Source organism: Zonotrichia leucophrys, chromosome 8 (assembly GCF_028769735.1).
Source record: "Zonotrichia leucophrys gambelii isolate GWCS_2022_RI chromosome 8, RI_Zleu_2.0, whole genome shotgun sequence".
Taxonomy (NCBI): Eukaryota; Metazoa; Chordata; class Aves; order Passeriformes; family Passerellidae; genus Zonotrichia; species Zonotrichia leucophrys.
In genome coordinates, this window is record NC_088178.1 from 4,254,065 (window position 1) to 4,268,369 (window position 14,305).

At 49.7% G+C, this 14,305-nt stretch overlaps 2 protein-coding genes across 9 annotated transcripts in view; one reads left to right on the top strand and one right to left on the bottom strand.

The window, feature by feature from the left end:
- The window catches only part of ASTN1 (astrotactin 1), a 74,324-nt gene that overhangs the window by 56,988 nt on the left and 3,031 nt on the right, over positions 1-14,305 (top strand). For 2 of the 5 annotated variants that reach the window (XM_064719474.1, XM_064719475.1), the window contains exon 23: positions 1,572-5,348. The exons of 1 other annotated variant lie outside the window; for it this stretch is intronic. In XM_064719474.1, coding sequence (XP_064575544.1) covers positions 1,572-1,806 — 235 coding nt within the window. In that variant the 3' untranslated portion in view covers positions 1,807-5,348. Of the gene's footprint in view, positions 1-1,571; positions 5,349-8,791; positions 8,814-12,184; positions 12,296-14,305 lie in introns of those variants that run through there. 2 more of the 5 variants (XM_064719477.1, XM_064719478.1) reach the window with 2 other exon arrangements.
- PAPPA2 (pappalysin 2) overlaps positions 9,485-14,305 on the bottom strand; it is an 87,759-nt gene continuing 82,938 nt past the window's right edge. For all 4 annotated transcript variants that reach the window (XM_064719468.1, XM_064719467.1, XM_064719471.1 and 1 more), the window contains exons 21-22: positions 13,083-13,181; positions 9,485-9,937 (exon numbers count right to left, since the gene is read on the bottom strand). In XM_064719468.1, the coding sequence (XP_064575538.1) occupies positions 9,863-9,937; positions 13,083-13,181 (174 nt within the window). In that variant the 3' untranslated portion in view covers positions 9,485-9,862. The remainder of the gene's footprint in view (positions 9,938-13,082; positions 13,182-14,305) is intronic.

Below are 14,305 nucleotides of genomic sequence, written 5' to 3' on the forward strand. Positions count from 1 at the left end.
ACAATGTGTTTTATCTGTACAAACTGATTTTCTTGATAAAAACATTAGAAGCACAATTTTAAGAGGACAAATTTTAAAAGAACACAGCTTAGATCATGTTTGGCCATGATCCTCTGTGCTCTTCCAATATCTCAGCCAATACAAGAGGCTGGTGATTTAGCACTTCCTCACTACCAGGACAAGCCTGCGCTGAGGCTATGATGCCCTGGGTGTGCTGGGTGTCTCTTGCAGAAGATGGATTCATCCTGGAGCTGCTCTGCCTCTGTCACCTGACCTGCTCTCAAGGCTGCCTTGGCTGGGTTGTGGCTCTTTACAAGCTGCTTCTGCAGTGATTTGCCTTTCCTCATCTTGCTCTCCAAAACTGGAAAATACAAAGTGCACATGAAAAGAACCAGCCCTGCTCCCTCAGAGCTTTTTGGATGGGTTTGATGTGTGCTCCATTGTATCCCTTCTGGTTTGAAGGGTCTGCTGTCCATCTTTCCTAAGCTATTCCTAAATATTGTGAGTCGTGTAGCAGGAGCATCATTCACTGTACTTATGTCTTGTATGGATCATAATTCTTATCTCACCTTCAACCTTCCATACAGACCCTCACAAGCCAGGCATGACACGCTGGTTTGGATTTTTTTTTCTCTAAATCTCCCTCTTCTTCAGTGGTATCCTGTCTTGCTGCTTGCAATACTGTGTGCATTTCTGGCACTGGAGAAGTTGAGGATGCCCCATTCCTAGAAATGTTCAAGGCCAGGCTGGGACTTGGAGCAACCTGGTCAAGTGGAAGATGTCCCTGCCATGAGACAGGGGAGTGGAACAACATGATCTTCAAGGTCTCTTCCAACCAAACCATTCTGTGATTCCTACACCAAGCCATGAATGACCAGTATAGCTCCTGAATATGCAGCACATGCACTTAATGGAGAGGACACACATGGTGACACTGTTCTGGGCTGGCCATATATGTCATGCCTGACACTTCTTAGCTTTTATCCCCACTGCCTGCACTGCTATTGGCTCTGTTTCCCATCCTGTAATATTTGGGATCCTGTAGCTACAATAGTGACTGGTGGTGACGCTTGAGTCCTTGGTGATGTCGACCCAAAGGCTGCAGAGGGTTTCACAGCTGCACCTGTGACTGTCTCCTTAATAAACTCTCAGCAAACCTGGCCTTGTTGTGTGAGTGGTACAGGGTGGAAGAAGAAGAGGGGACAGGACAGGGAAGTGTGAGTCCCAAGAGCAGTGCAGCAGGTCCAGCACTGCCATGGTGACATGAGCATCTCTTCCCTGGGCAGAGAATTCTGTTCTCACATGGATTTAGCTGGCAGTGCTGCCTTGGGAATGGTGTGTCCTCACAGCCCAACCATCCCTCCTTGTCCTGGCAGCTCCTTACAGCTGCTCTTGCATTGTCTCTTCTCCCTCTAGGAGCTCCCGTGGTGTCCTTAACTGTCTTTACTTTTCTCTCCTCACTCATTCCTCCCGCCCTCCCTGCCATCCTCTCCGTGGTGTCTCCATCACCCCTGCCACCCCTCGCTGTCCACCGCCCCCCTGGCATCTCCCCTCGCCCGCCCTCGCTGCAGGAAGGCTGGCCTCATCCTCTCGCAGCTGGGGGACCTCAGCAGCTGGTGCAATGGCCTCCTGCAGGAGCCCAAGATCAGCCTGCAGCGCTCCTCCCTCAAGTACCTGGCCTGCCGCTACAGCGAGATCAAGCCCTATGGGCTCGACTGGTCGGAGCTCAGCCGCGACCTCAGGAAGACGTGTGAGGAGCAGACGCTGAGTGTCCTGTACAATGACTATGGTGACAAGGACTACTGAGGCTTCTGGGCACCTGCTCTCAGGCTGGCCTTCCCATGGGCCTTCCTGGGGGTTTTACACATGGACCCATGGAGGGGAGGGTGTCACTGATGTTTCTGGAGAATTTGGACTGGGGAGCAAAACCGGCTGCTCTGTGCAGGACTGACTCAGTATTAGTTTCTTCTTCAATTTGGCCAAAAGCCTTTCTAGTTAGAAGTCTTGTGGGACCCAGTTTTCTTGGTTTTGTTTTATTCATTTTGCCAAGAGGTTCCTCAGCATTGGTGGAGAAGGCAGGCTGGGAGGGCACAGCCCTCTTCTCCTGCCCCATCCCTGCCCTGGCTGTGAGGGCTGACTCCAAAGATGGGCAACACCAGTCATGGGAGAAACGTGGTGACACAGCCAGGATGGGAGAGCAGGTGATGCAGGCAAAAATGGAGGCAGGGCATGCAGGTCAGGTTGAGATGCTTGTGGTTATGGCTGAGCTGATCAGACACTTGAAGGCCAGCGGGGCTGGGATGGGGTTTTTTGCAATTGTAAAGCATGAGGTCGGGGTGACACCTGAGAGAGCAATGGTGCTGTTGGTGGGCAAAGCTGGTGTGGTGTCATCAGGTGGGGCGAAGAGGCAGGGGCATTGTGACCCCATCTCCTCAGGTTCTTCGGCCATGGCCAAAACCCACATGTGCTCCAAGATGCAGAGTCCTCCAGAACAAAAGCAGCTTGGCCTCAGGGCCAGTAGTCAGCTGGACATCATGAGCTTTCTTCTTGAGGGACCACATTCCTTGGAAGTCAACCTTAAAATCTTTTCTATTATGTTTTTTTTTACCCACTGTAATAAAAACTTAGAAGCAACATCAAGCTGCTGCTGAGGAGAACTCAGCTAGGAGAGCAGCAGCCAGATGACACAGACAAGATGTTCTGCACCAGACACTTGCAGCTGTGGGATAGCCAGGCTCTGGCTCTGGTTGGTGAGGGGAGAGGGATGCAAGGTACCCCAATGCCTTGGTGCAGGATGGTGCTGAAGGTTCTGATCCCAGAGAGGGCATGGAGGACAGGCTTCTGGGGGTATTGCTTGCCTGTGTTCAGGCTGACATCTGCCTCTTCCTCTGTAACTTTTTTTTTTAAAGCTCGAGAGCTGGGGTTGTACTGGGACACTGGGTTTGGTTTGGAGTAAACGATTCTCCAAATCCCTGTCCCTGCTGATGATGTTGGAGGCAGAAAACAGGTTCCTTTTAGCTTCAGATTCCTGCCTGGTTTGCAGAGGAGGCACCTCTGGACTTGCCAGCTGTGCACCTTTGATCTAGACAAGACCAGAGCCCTACAGTGGGATTTTTTACGATGCCTCCAGAGAGAAATTTCCTTTTCATTTTTTTTCAGTCTTGGCAGGAACAGTCTTCAGCCTGTCTCATATGATTTTCTGCCTCATTCCTCCTCCTACCTGCCAAGGACATGGCTTGAATATTTGTGTGGTGCTGAGAGGGAGGCGGCTGTGCTCTGCACCCCGTCACTGCCGACAGCGCTGCAGCACCGGATTCTCCCAACAGCAGCTCTGTATCTTCCTGCAGGACCACACTGTGCTTTGCTCTCTCCTTCTTATGGGCAGACATCTCTCCAGGGGCAGCTGGCCTGGACTGGGGAGCTGCTGGGAGCAGCCACCGTCAGTCAGTATGACCTGGGCATCCCTGTGTCATTGCTGTATTGTGTGTCTGGCAGGGGTCATCAGACAAACGTTTGCTCTGTGCAAGAAGGAAGTCTTCTGGATCCTTTTGGATTTTTCTCATGTGTTTGTCCTTATATTTTGATGTGCCTGATGCTGCCAAGGGCTTAGGGCTCAGAGTGAGACCAGTGCCACCTCCACGCACAGGTATAGATGGGCAGGTGATCTGTACTGAGTCATCACTCCTTTTCCTTTTAGCGAGGCTCGTGGCCAAGACACTTCTGTTTATCCTTTTGCTTATCCCAGCAGATGCTGAGACAACTTTTAACTTCCGGCCAGGCAGCCATCCAGCCATGGGCAAAGGGCACCTCCGCTCAACGCCTCAAAGGGATGTTTGAAGGAAGGCTGCTCTGGCCCAAACACCAGCTGGTTTCTCGCCAAGTAATACCGTGTACATGGCCTTTATGTGAAATGCAGACTGTTTTCCTTTGGGTAGCAGACTCCTCTCTTTTATTGCTTACTAGGTGCAGCAGCAAGGACAGGAGCAGTGCTGTCTGCCAGCCACTCGCTGTGACACTGCCAGGAAAACCCTGCACACCCCATGCATTCACACCTGCCTAGGTTACTTTTTCATCCGGCCCCAAGATTTACACCGAGGCTCTGCAGATATTTCTGTTCTGCTTCTGTGCTGACACTTCAAAGCCCTTGCGTGGGCAACCAAAGCCGTGCAGCATCATCAGCCAGCTGGGCTGGGCTCTGCTCCATGGGTCCTGGCTTCTCCATGGGCTGGGCTTTGGAGAGTGAGGGGAAAGCCATCCCTCCTTTGGGGTCCTTTGGCAGCACCCTTGCACAGCTGGATGGGGCTCAGCACCCTCACCCTGTGACAGACTGTGCAGGCTGCTGGCAGGGCTGTGCTCTGATGATTTGCCCACCGTGGTGCCCCTGCAGCTGCTGTGCTGGCAGGGCCTGGCAGCCTGGCACATCTGTGGGGCCATTTTCACAGTGACCCTGGCTTTGTGAGGGCTTCCTTCTTGGTTTCCTCACTCTAGCTTTGCAAGTCAGAACCTTGCCCAAGCTTGGATTTTCTTGCCCAAGCCTCTCAGCTACCACATGAGTCCCTCTCAGACAAATGCCAGCAGCCACCATGGGGTACCAGACCAATCCAGCATGGGGGCTGTCCCTTGCTGCAGACCTGGCCTTGGTGAGATGTGCTGTGTGGGGCTTGCTCACCCAAAACAGGCGTGCCCTGGTCTAGTGGAAGGTGTCCCTGTCCACGGCAGCAGGGTTGGTACCCAATCCTCATTAAGGTCCCCTCCAACCTAACCCATTCTGTGTCTCTGATTCCTGCAGAGCTGATACCACCCACATCTGCTGCAGGGTCCTACTGTTGGGCCTGCACAATATTTTCTCTTGGACTCCTGATTCTTCCCAAACTGCCAACAACAGGAGAACTGCTTTCCAACCATTTCTGCAACCTCCTTCACCCCCCCGCCCTTTCTTTTTGTTTTATTTCTGCATTAATGAGCAATCATTCACCTGAGATGAACCTCTGGGTCGTTAACTTTTTTTTGCTGCGTCCGTACCCCTGTAATAGCATTACTACCTTTTCCTTGTCGTGGAGTTATTTAACATATAAAACAGTTTGGTCCTTTTCTTTACAAAGATGGCTACAATTCATGTTCCTTGATGTTCTATTAAACCTCTAATGTGACGTTTTACTACTGTAGATTGAAAGTAGGGTGCTTTAGGGTGAGATAGCCATGTGGCAAGAAATACAAAACCCTTCTGGATTACTTAAAAAAAATGAATTTAAAAAAAAGGTTTTAAACAACAGCAACAAAAATCATTGTACCACTATGTAAAACTCCAGATGATAATTTAACTGACTATTAAAAGGAGCTGTTAGTAATCCCTGGCTCTGGCAAACTGGAGTGTTTGTTTATAGTTTTGGTCCAGTTGATGTCATCTTTGGTTGCAGATGAAACACTCTCAGCCTTTGAACTTGGGTGAGTCTTCACACAAGTTTAGCATTAGCCTGTCTGCCCACTGGGTTAGCCAAGTCCCAAACCACTCAGCACACACAGATGGAGCCGTGTCCTGAGCCCTGTCCTGCCCACCTGCTCTGCTGGACGTGGGAAGGTAAAGAAGTCTCCAGCTATCCCTTTTTTGGGGAAAAACTGCATTTACACATCCTCAGCAAGGGTCTCTCAGCCCTTGATTTGCAAACCTACACAGAGGCTGAGAACTTGGAAGCAGAGTCCAAAAAAGCCAATTTTTTGTATATAAGGTGATTTACCCTCCTTTTAGCCATTCTTTTAGTATGTAAGGTGGATGGGATGGTGCTGGTGCTGTCTGGTGATCAACCACCCCTGGAGAATGTCCTGGTCCATCTGGCAGACTTTTGACAGAGGACTAGCAGCAACATGAGTATTAATGTCCCACAAAGAATGTGAAAAGCAGTGCCTGAACAGAGGTGAGATCTGCAGAAGATGCCAAAAGCCACTTACACTGCTGTGTTGTGTCTAATGGTCAGGCCATCAGGACAGGTCCCATGGCCAAGCCCAGTGTGCACTGCCACCTGCCCTGCCAGATGGGTGGAAGACCCAGGGACAGCCTGGGCAGACAGACAGGCAGACAGGCAGGACACTTGGGAGGGACACAGGGGGGGATTTAGGGACTATAGCACACAAATCCATAGGAAACCAGACTTCATCAAGTCTCATGGAACGACTTGATTTTTCTTTTTTTTTTTTCTTTTCCCAGTGCTAAATTGCAGGAAAATGAGCTAAAAATACACTCAATACTTTCCTTCTGCTATTTTCCATGCAGTTAACCACCATCTCATTGCACAATAAGCTGTGGCTATAGAGTGAGATGGAGGAGGAGGAGGAGGAGGAGGAGGAGGAGGAAGGGGAGAGGGTCTGTGTGGCAGCAGGGTGTGCCGCTGCAAGCCTAAATTGCTGTGTCAATATCTCAGCACAGCTGGCTCATCACAAAATCATCTCAGGGGTCATCTGGTTTGCAATCCTCAGGGGTTTGGAGAAAGCCACCCCAAAAAAAGGGTGAAGTGGACTGCAAGGGGTGCATCACCAGCACATTGGTAGGTTTTTAGGAAGGGTTTGGTAAAGTGTGTGTTTTGGAGGGTTGCTGTTGGCTCCTCTGCCTGATTTGGGGAGCTTTGCTCTAGAGAGGACATTTGATGTCACCAGGAGATGCTGTTCCTCCTCTGGGACTGAGTCCCTGTGCAAAGACCAGACATGATAAAAAGACTGAGGAGCATCAGAGATGGCTGGAGGAAGAAGAGTGGGGTGTAAACACAGGGCAAAGACTTTTTGGTGTTTCTCAGATCGCAGGTACAAAATTTACCTGGTCACTGAAGAAAACAAGGTAAAAAAAATTCCCCAAATTTTGAAGCAACTTTATTGCCTTGGGTTTTAACTTTCTTGCCAGGATTTCACATGGTCTCTGGCTCTAGTGTGGGCCACCTTCTGCTCCCTATCACCAGGGATGTGAACATACACACACAAACACAGACATTTCCCTTAATTTTAAGTGGATTAATTATAGAAGGTGTCCAGTTTGTAGCACAACCTGGAGAAAACCTTCTGTAAAAGTGTTCTTGCAGCTGGTGGCACAGTAAAAGCTGCCTGGGTGGCAGCCTTGAATTATGAGGTGGCATTGGAGGTGAGTGTCCCCCCACACCCCAAAACCCAAAGGAAATCTCCAGTTGAGCTGTGACGGTTCTGGGAGAATCTCTGATTTGAGAAGAGAAGAATATGTTGGACCAAACCACCTCCCTGGCCCCCTTCTTGGTGAATCAAAGAGGCAGGAAAGATGGAGGATGAGAAGATTATTTATTTTTCATAGATTTTTATAAAAAATAATTATCAAATACAAAAAAATAAAAATAGCAGCAGCCTCCATTGTGAATAAAACCCTAAAGGGGACAAAAACCGCTCAGTGTCGCTATAGAAGAACAATATTTCAGTATGTAGAAGCTGTCTGGTCATAAGAAGCTCAAATGTCTACCAGCCAAGCCAGCACTTCCTGTCCCAACCCCCCAGTTCCCCTGTCCATGGGGCACAGTCCCTTCCCTGCACACACAGGTGAGCAGAGGAAAAAACCAGGATTTTCATGCCAAAAGGATACAAATTTGGTACATAAACACATAGGCATCCAGGTAATGCTGAGACCAGGCAGGGAAGGGTTTGTCATGGCAATAGATGCTGAAATTCTGCTTCTGGATGTGATGTTCATCCCATGTCCCCACCTGTGGGGGCTGCCAGAACCCCACTTCTGCTGTGTTGGAAGCCCTGGATCTCCCCTTTAATGCACTGGTGGAGCAGCACAGGCTGCCCAAGCTGCACATCCTGGGGTGGAGGGCAGCTATTATTATTTGAATTTCCTTGGGTTGCTTGAGGGTTGTTTTTTAATTGAAAAGTGGATATCTGACAAGTCATTGCTGCTATCTGCCCAAGTGACAGTGAATTCTGGGGCGGTGTCCCTTGTGCACGATGAGAACAAAAGTGTCAGTGTCCCAAGAGGAGATGGAGCTCATTGTCCCCCACCTCTCCTCAAATTTCTGCCTAGGCCAGGTGGATGGGGACACTTGGGTTCAGGAAAGGGCTTGGAGAAGGACAAGGCATCTCCTGCTTGGATGCTGGTAGGATGTCCAAGCCCCTCTGCCCCTACTCAGGTCCTCAAGTAAAACACAAGCATAGGAAATTCCTGACACAATAGGATGGGGTAGAGCTAGTGGAAGCTCTGTTTCCAACGATGCCTTGAAAATTCCTGGTCTCTCCACACCGTGTCACCCTCTCTCCACCACTCCATCAGACAAACTCTGGCTGGAAGCCTGTATCCAGCAGCACAGGCCATGCAGGCAGGACAGAGCCTGGAGTCCTTTGGTCCCAGCCTGTGCTCACCCAGGGACATTGCCTTCAGTTCCTACTCTGTGGTCCCTTCTCTGCTCTCCTCTCCTCTTTCTACCCCTTTTCTCTGCCTCTTTACAGCACAAAACCATCAGTGATAATCCCAGCTGGAGCCAGGCACCTTCCCTATTGCTGCCTTTATGCAGCTGGGTCCAAGCTGAGCTTCTGGGAATTAATTATGGGGGGCAGAGTTTCTTGCTGGGCTTCTTTGAGGCCAGAACTGAATCTGCAGATTTTCACTTAGTGCCTACAGGAGCAAGAGCCTCTAGGAAGTCAGCAACTGTATGTCCAGCCTGAGGGGCTGGGACAGAGATAATAATAAGGAATACTAATACTAAGGAAAATCTCAATGAGAAAAGATAATTCTCAAACTCTCCTGACAGGTTGGTTTTTTTTTTTTTTTGGTCTTTTGGCATTACAGGGCCTAGTCTCCTCTGAGAGCTGCTGACAACACAACTCAGTTGGAGCTTAGATGTGAGGGAAAGAGAAGGACCACCAGAGCATCCTTCATTCAAGCATCACACAGCTACACTGGTTTGGCTTCTACACCCAGCTGGGTGTGCAGTGGCTGGGGGAGTGAGACAGAGAGGGAGAATGCTGAGTCTTTGCTCCTATTGACCATGCAGTGATCCCCATGGACACATAACCCTGCCCAGAGAGCTCTAAAATAATGTGTGATGGATGCCTGTGGTACCCTTGGAATCTGTTGTGCTCACTGGGATGATTCAAGGGCACAATAACATTTTTTCTCAACCCTACAATCCTGATCCAGATCCACGCCCTAAGAAGAACAAGGCAAAGCACTGGCAAATACCAAGGGCAAAGCTTGGTCCATGCCAGATGTCCAAATCACCGTGAGGTGGGAGCCTCCCTGCCTGCCATGGCCTGGCTGTTTGGCTTCTCTCTCCGTCCTCCTTCCCGTTCAGCAAGGAAGGGGAAAATCCCTGCTCCTCCTGCCCTGACCTGTGCTTTTCCCAATGGTTTGTACTTTACAGCAGCATGGGTGTGTGATAAAGGATACCCTTTCTCAGCTTCATCGAGAGCAAAGAAAATATAATATATATTTTTATATATATTATATATATGTATATAGATATAATTAAGTTTAAATATTTGCAGAGAGATCACAACTACCTCGACCTTGCTAAAAGAAGTCTGTACAGCAGAGAGGGGTGAATAGTGACAAAGACAGACACCCAGGAGCCGCACCAGGACACGCATCCATGGCAGCCCCCGGGCTCCCGGCGTGGACAGACCCTGGCCCAGCGTGTGGCTGAGGCGGCCCCAGACCGCGGCCTGAGCGCCTCGTGTGGCTTCTGGAGGGAGCAGCGACGGCGAGGGGGCCCCAGCCCGCCCTCCGGGGCTCCTCGGTGGGCTGGAGCCGTCCCCTGAGCCGCAGCCGCCATGCCCCGCCCGGCTCTCCCTCACGGCCCCGCCGCCGGCCCTCGGCTGCCCCGGCGCTGCCTGACCCAGAGAGGCCCTCATGGCGCCGCTACTGGTTCTCCTCGGCCGCCGGGTCGCGGCAGGTGCACTCGTCCTGGTCGCAGTCGGCGGCAAACGGGATCACCTGGGGGAGCAAAGTGTCATGTGTCATGTGTCGGAACTCAGTACATCCCTCCGGGTGTCCAGAGTTGCCGAGGACCCTGTTGGGGGGCACGGAGACCCTGGTACGCAGCCCAGAACACCTGTGGGTTTGATTATGACCCGTGGAGCAAATTACCAGCTTTGTATGAGGACCTGAAAGTCTCAGAAGCTTAAATAGTATAACAATAAAATTATCACAGGGTGAAAATGTAGATTTTAGGATTTTTGGTATGGAGGTTTTGGGGACAAGATGGAGGAACTTGGGTGTGTCTAGTCTTTCTTCTTCTTCTTGGTCTCCATCTTCTGCAGTAATATTGGCACTCTGGGATTGGTTTAGAATAGAAGCTCACTGTCTAACATAGGTGATAGGTATTGGAAAGTAACTGTAAATATGTTATACGTAGTTTGTAGTATAAAAAGACATCACCGCCCCGAGGGCGGTCAGAGTGCCTGTGGCTGCCCTGCTGAGCGGATCTCGGTTGGGCAGAAAGAAAATTGTATAGATAAGAATTAATCAACAACTTCAAGACGGAAAACTGAAGAGCTCTGACTCATTCTTCGGATGCGTGGGCTGAAACAGAGACCTTTCACACATCTCAGGGCAGCAATGAACAACTAAACTCCAAGAGTCATGTAAAGTAATTCATGCTTAGATGGAAAATGTATGAAATAAAAATTGTAAAATAAATTAAACATCCACCGAGCCTCTGACCAGGGAGACAGATTACCACACGGAAGTTGCGAAACTCCTGGTGGCAGCAGGCATTAATGCCTTGTTAACAAATAAAAAAAGAACGTGGCTGGTTCGCAGATGGGCTTCCCCTGGAACCACACAGGAACACCCAAGGATGATGAGCACTTGATAAGTATCATCAATCAAGATCACTGAAGTCGTCAAAAACATATATCTGAATACACAACTTCTCCTGACATGATCATCACCCACCACCAACCAAGACACAGCAACTGTCCAACCCTGCACAGTAAAAAGAAACTTCATACATATACGGGGTGACAAAAGAAATTGGGGCACCTCTGCCTCAGGATAAAAAACTGTATAAAACAGCCCTGCTGGAAACAGCATTGGTGAACAGAAGGATATCCAAAGCAATAGAGGCTGGATCTAAGTTCACACAGTGCCGATCCCAGGCCCAACGCTGTCTCTTTGGCTGTGGTTTTTGAGGAGCGTATTTTGGTCGCAGAAATAACATCTTTCACATTTATTAATTTGGCTTTCTTGTTGATAATTTATAACAAAACGGACAGCTCAGCTCTGCCCTGGGATACCCCTCTGTCCCCCCAAAAGGGCTCTCCACACTGCTGTGGACAAACAGACATTTTGGACTGTGCCCTGTTGTTGGCACTGCCAGGCTCTGTGCTCACTGAGCAATGGGCTCTGATACAACCTGTCCCCAGCTGAGCTTTGTTCTTAGCCTTTTCCTTTTTGTTAATGTGTTTAGAATTTTGCAGCGGGTTGAATCTTGTGCCCCAAATGTCAAACCCTGGGAAGAAGTGTCCCCTAATGGGTGTAAGACATTCAGACTAGGCCTGGCAGTGGTGAGGCACCTTCAGATTAAAGTTTTACTCTGGTCCCTCTTAGAAAACCCCCTTCATCCACATCTGAACCTGTGGGCCTGTCAGCTACTCCTGGCTCTTCCAGCAAAACACAAAGACAACAGAGCCTTTTTTTCTGCAGCTCTTAGAGGAACTCAACCAAGCTCTCAGCTGCAAAGCTGACCAGCACACTGCCCAAGGTGGGTGCAGTGTCCTTGTGCATTGTGGATTGAGGAAAGCCAGGCAGGACGGAGGCTCTGTGAGCAGGAACAGCCTTCCATGGGGCAGGCAGTGGGTTCACCTAGGGCCACTCACAAGCTGTGCAGCTTTGAGACATCCCAGGTGCAGATTGGGAGGCTCCTTTCACATTACTTTCTCTACAATAACTGCGTGCGACAGAGCAAGCCTGTGTCCCCTTAGCTACTGGTAGCAGAGAAAGGAGGGAGGGCATACACTGAGCAGTTGACTCCTGGTTGACAGTGGCCTGGTAATGAGCCATGGGAGCCGAGAAAACAGTTTTCTTCAGAGGTTTTATACACACCAGGCTTAGAGCCAGGAGTTTTTCTTACTGTGAAAACATTTGATATTTCACAGACTGGATCAGCAAAGGAAGGGCTGGAGTGCTTTGGGGATTTTTTGATGTTTAAACCCTGTATTTCTCCATCTGCCTTAACAGGGATGTGCTGGAGGCTTATTGAGCGGAAGATCTGGGAACCTATGGGGGATGCAAGCTGGGTCTGGGAGCCATGGGACTGAACCCCCCCACTTTCTGCTGTGAACCCATCCTTTATTTTGGCCATGCTTTGCTCTGAGATGTCATGATATTGTTGTGGGGATTTCACTCATCACTTGGGTGTAAAGCCTCTTCTTTCCTATCTCAAGTGGATCTTCCCAGGATTTTATTTTTCCTTTTCTCTGTGTATGTATGCGTGATGAAAGGAGAAATGATTCAAGCTCCACAACAAAGATGAGAAGATCCAAATTCACATATTTTCGCAGTGAGAAATTATTTCATGCCCTGTGATTTGTTTTGCTGTTGGATATGATTAGGAAGAATGGGCTGTGAGTGCTGGATAGCAAGTTAGGTGGGAGGGAAGATTGTGATGGGAGACAAAGAAGGGTCTGTGCTACCCCAATGCCAAGTTGCTCCCTCTATACTATTCTTCCCTCCTTAGAGAAGGAGGAAAACATCACTTGTAGCAGATTCCAGTGGATCATAGCAAAAATCCCCTGAGACAGCTCAATTACACAAGGTGACTTCTGACTCACCATGTCCTATGGAAGTCATTTCTTTGGGACATGTTTCCCAAAACGAGAGGAAATCCCATGAACCTCAGTGGGAGCTGGGCTGAGGTTTCAATCCCACTGGCCTGAGTCCAAGCCCCGCTCTTAATCAGTGCGATGCTGTCCATCAGCTTCAGCTGGCTTTGGTTTAGAACCGTGCGTTTGTTCTCCGTTCATGGGAGAGTTACACTGCAGGCTCGGTTCCACAGCCAGCAAAGCCAAAGAACATAGCTAGCAGTCACCCCTGAATCCACAGATGCCGGCCAAGGGCACGGGAGGTGCTCTCTTACCTTCCTGGAGGACAGGGTGGAGGAACAGCAGTCCCCGCCGTCATACTGGCAGTACGCCCGGTTGTTGATGGTGTCGCACCAGCCGTCTGCTTGGAAGGGCTAAGGCAGAGGAAGAAGGCTCTGTGAAAGGTTGTTCAAAAGCATAAGGTTGCCCCCAAAAATGGAGGTCCCAGGTCCTCAGCAGGTCCCACTTTCACCATACACAACCCCCTCTTCAAAGCGAAAGGGCATCAGATATCCTAGCTGGTGTGGATGGAGCAGCAGATGCTCCAAGGGCAGCAGCTAGGGAATCGTGGAATTGTGTCAGAAGTGTTAAATGGCATGAGCAGCCATTCAGAAAATCAGTTTATTGTTGTTTAGTTACATGAGTCATCTGATCAGAGAAGAAGCACTGGGGCTGAGGAGCAGGCAGCGATGGCTGAAGAACTGTCCCGTGCAAGGGCTGTGACCAGCGCCATGCACGGGAAGCACTCACAAGGAGGCGTCAGGAGCGGTCAGCAGCCAAGGTTTATTTATCACAGACCTACACCAGCACTGCCAAGCAGCCACTGAACCAGCTACAGGATGGAGAAGCCATTTCTTCATAGAGTGATTAGTAATGAACTGCTTCTTTCACTTTGGGCTCTGTGATTGTACTTACTGGCCCAGCAACCATGGCTGACCTCCAGGACGTTTTCCATCAGAATCTTGGAATCATTGAATGGTTTTGATTGGAAGGAGCCTTAAAGACCATCTCATTCCAACACCCTTGCCATGAGCAGGGACATCCTCCACTAGACCAGGTGTTCAAGCCCTGTCCAATCTGGTCTTGAATATCTCCAGGAATGGGTCAGCCACAATTCCTCTAAACAACCTGTGACTGTGTCTCACCATCCTCAAAAATTTCCTCCTAATATCTAGTCTAAACCCACCCTCTTTCAGTTTAAAGCCACTACCCCCTATCCTGTCACTCCATTCCCTTGCCAAAAACCCCTCCCTGACCCATGTGTAGCCCCTTTTAGTCCTGGAAGGTCCTTTAAGGTCTCCACAGAGTCTTCTCCAGACCGAACAGGACTCTTGGTGGAAACCTGACTATCCTGTTGCTCATGGAAGCAGCTGACCCATTTCATTGGATCTGGTTGGCCCCAAACAACAACCAGAAATCCCAAAAATGCCCAGACTTAGCCTTTGATGATGGACACTCACATGTAGCACCCTGAATGAGAGCCTGCTGAAAAATGTCA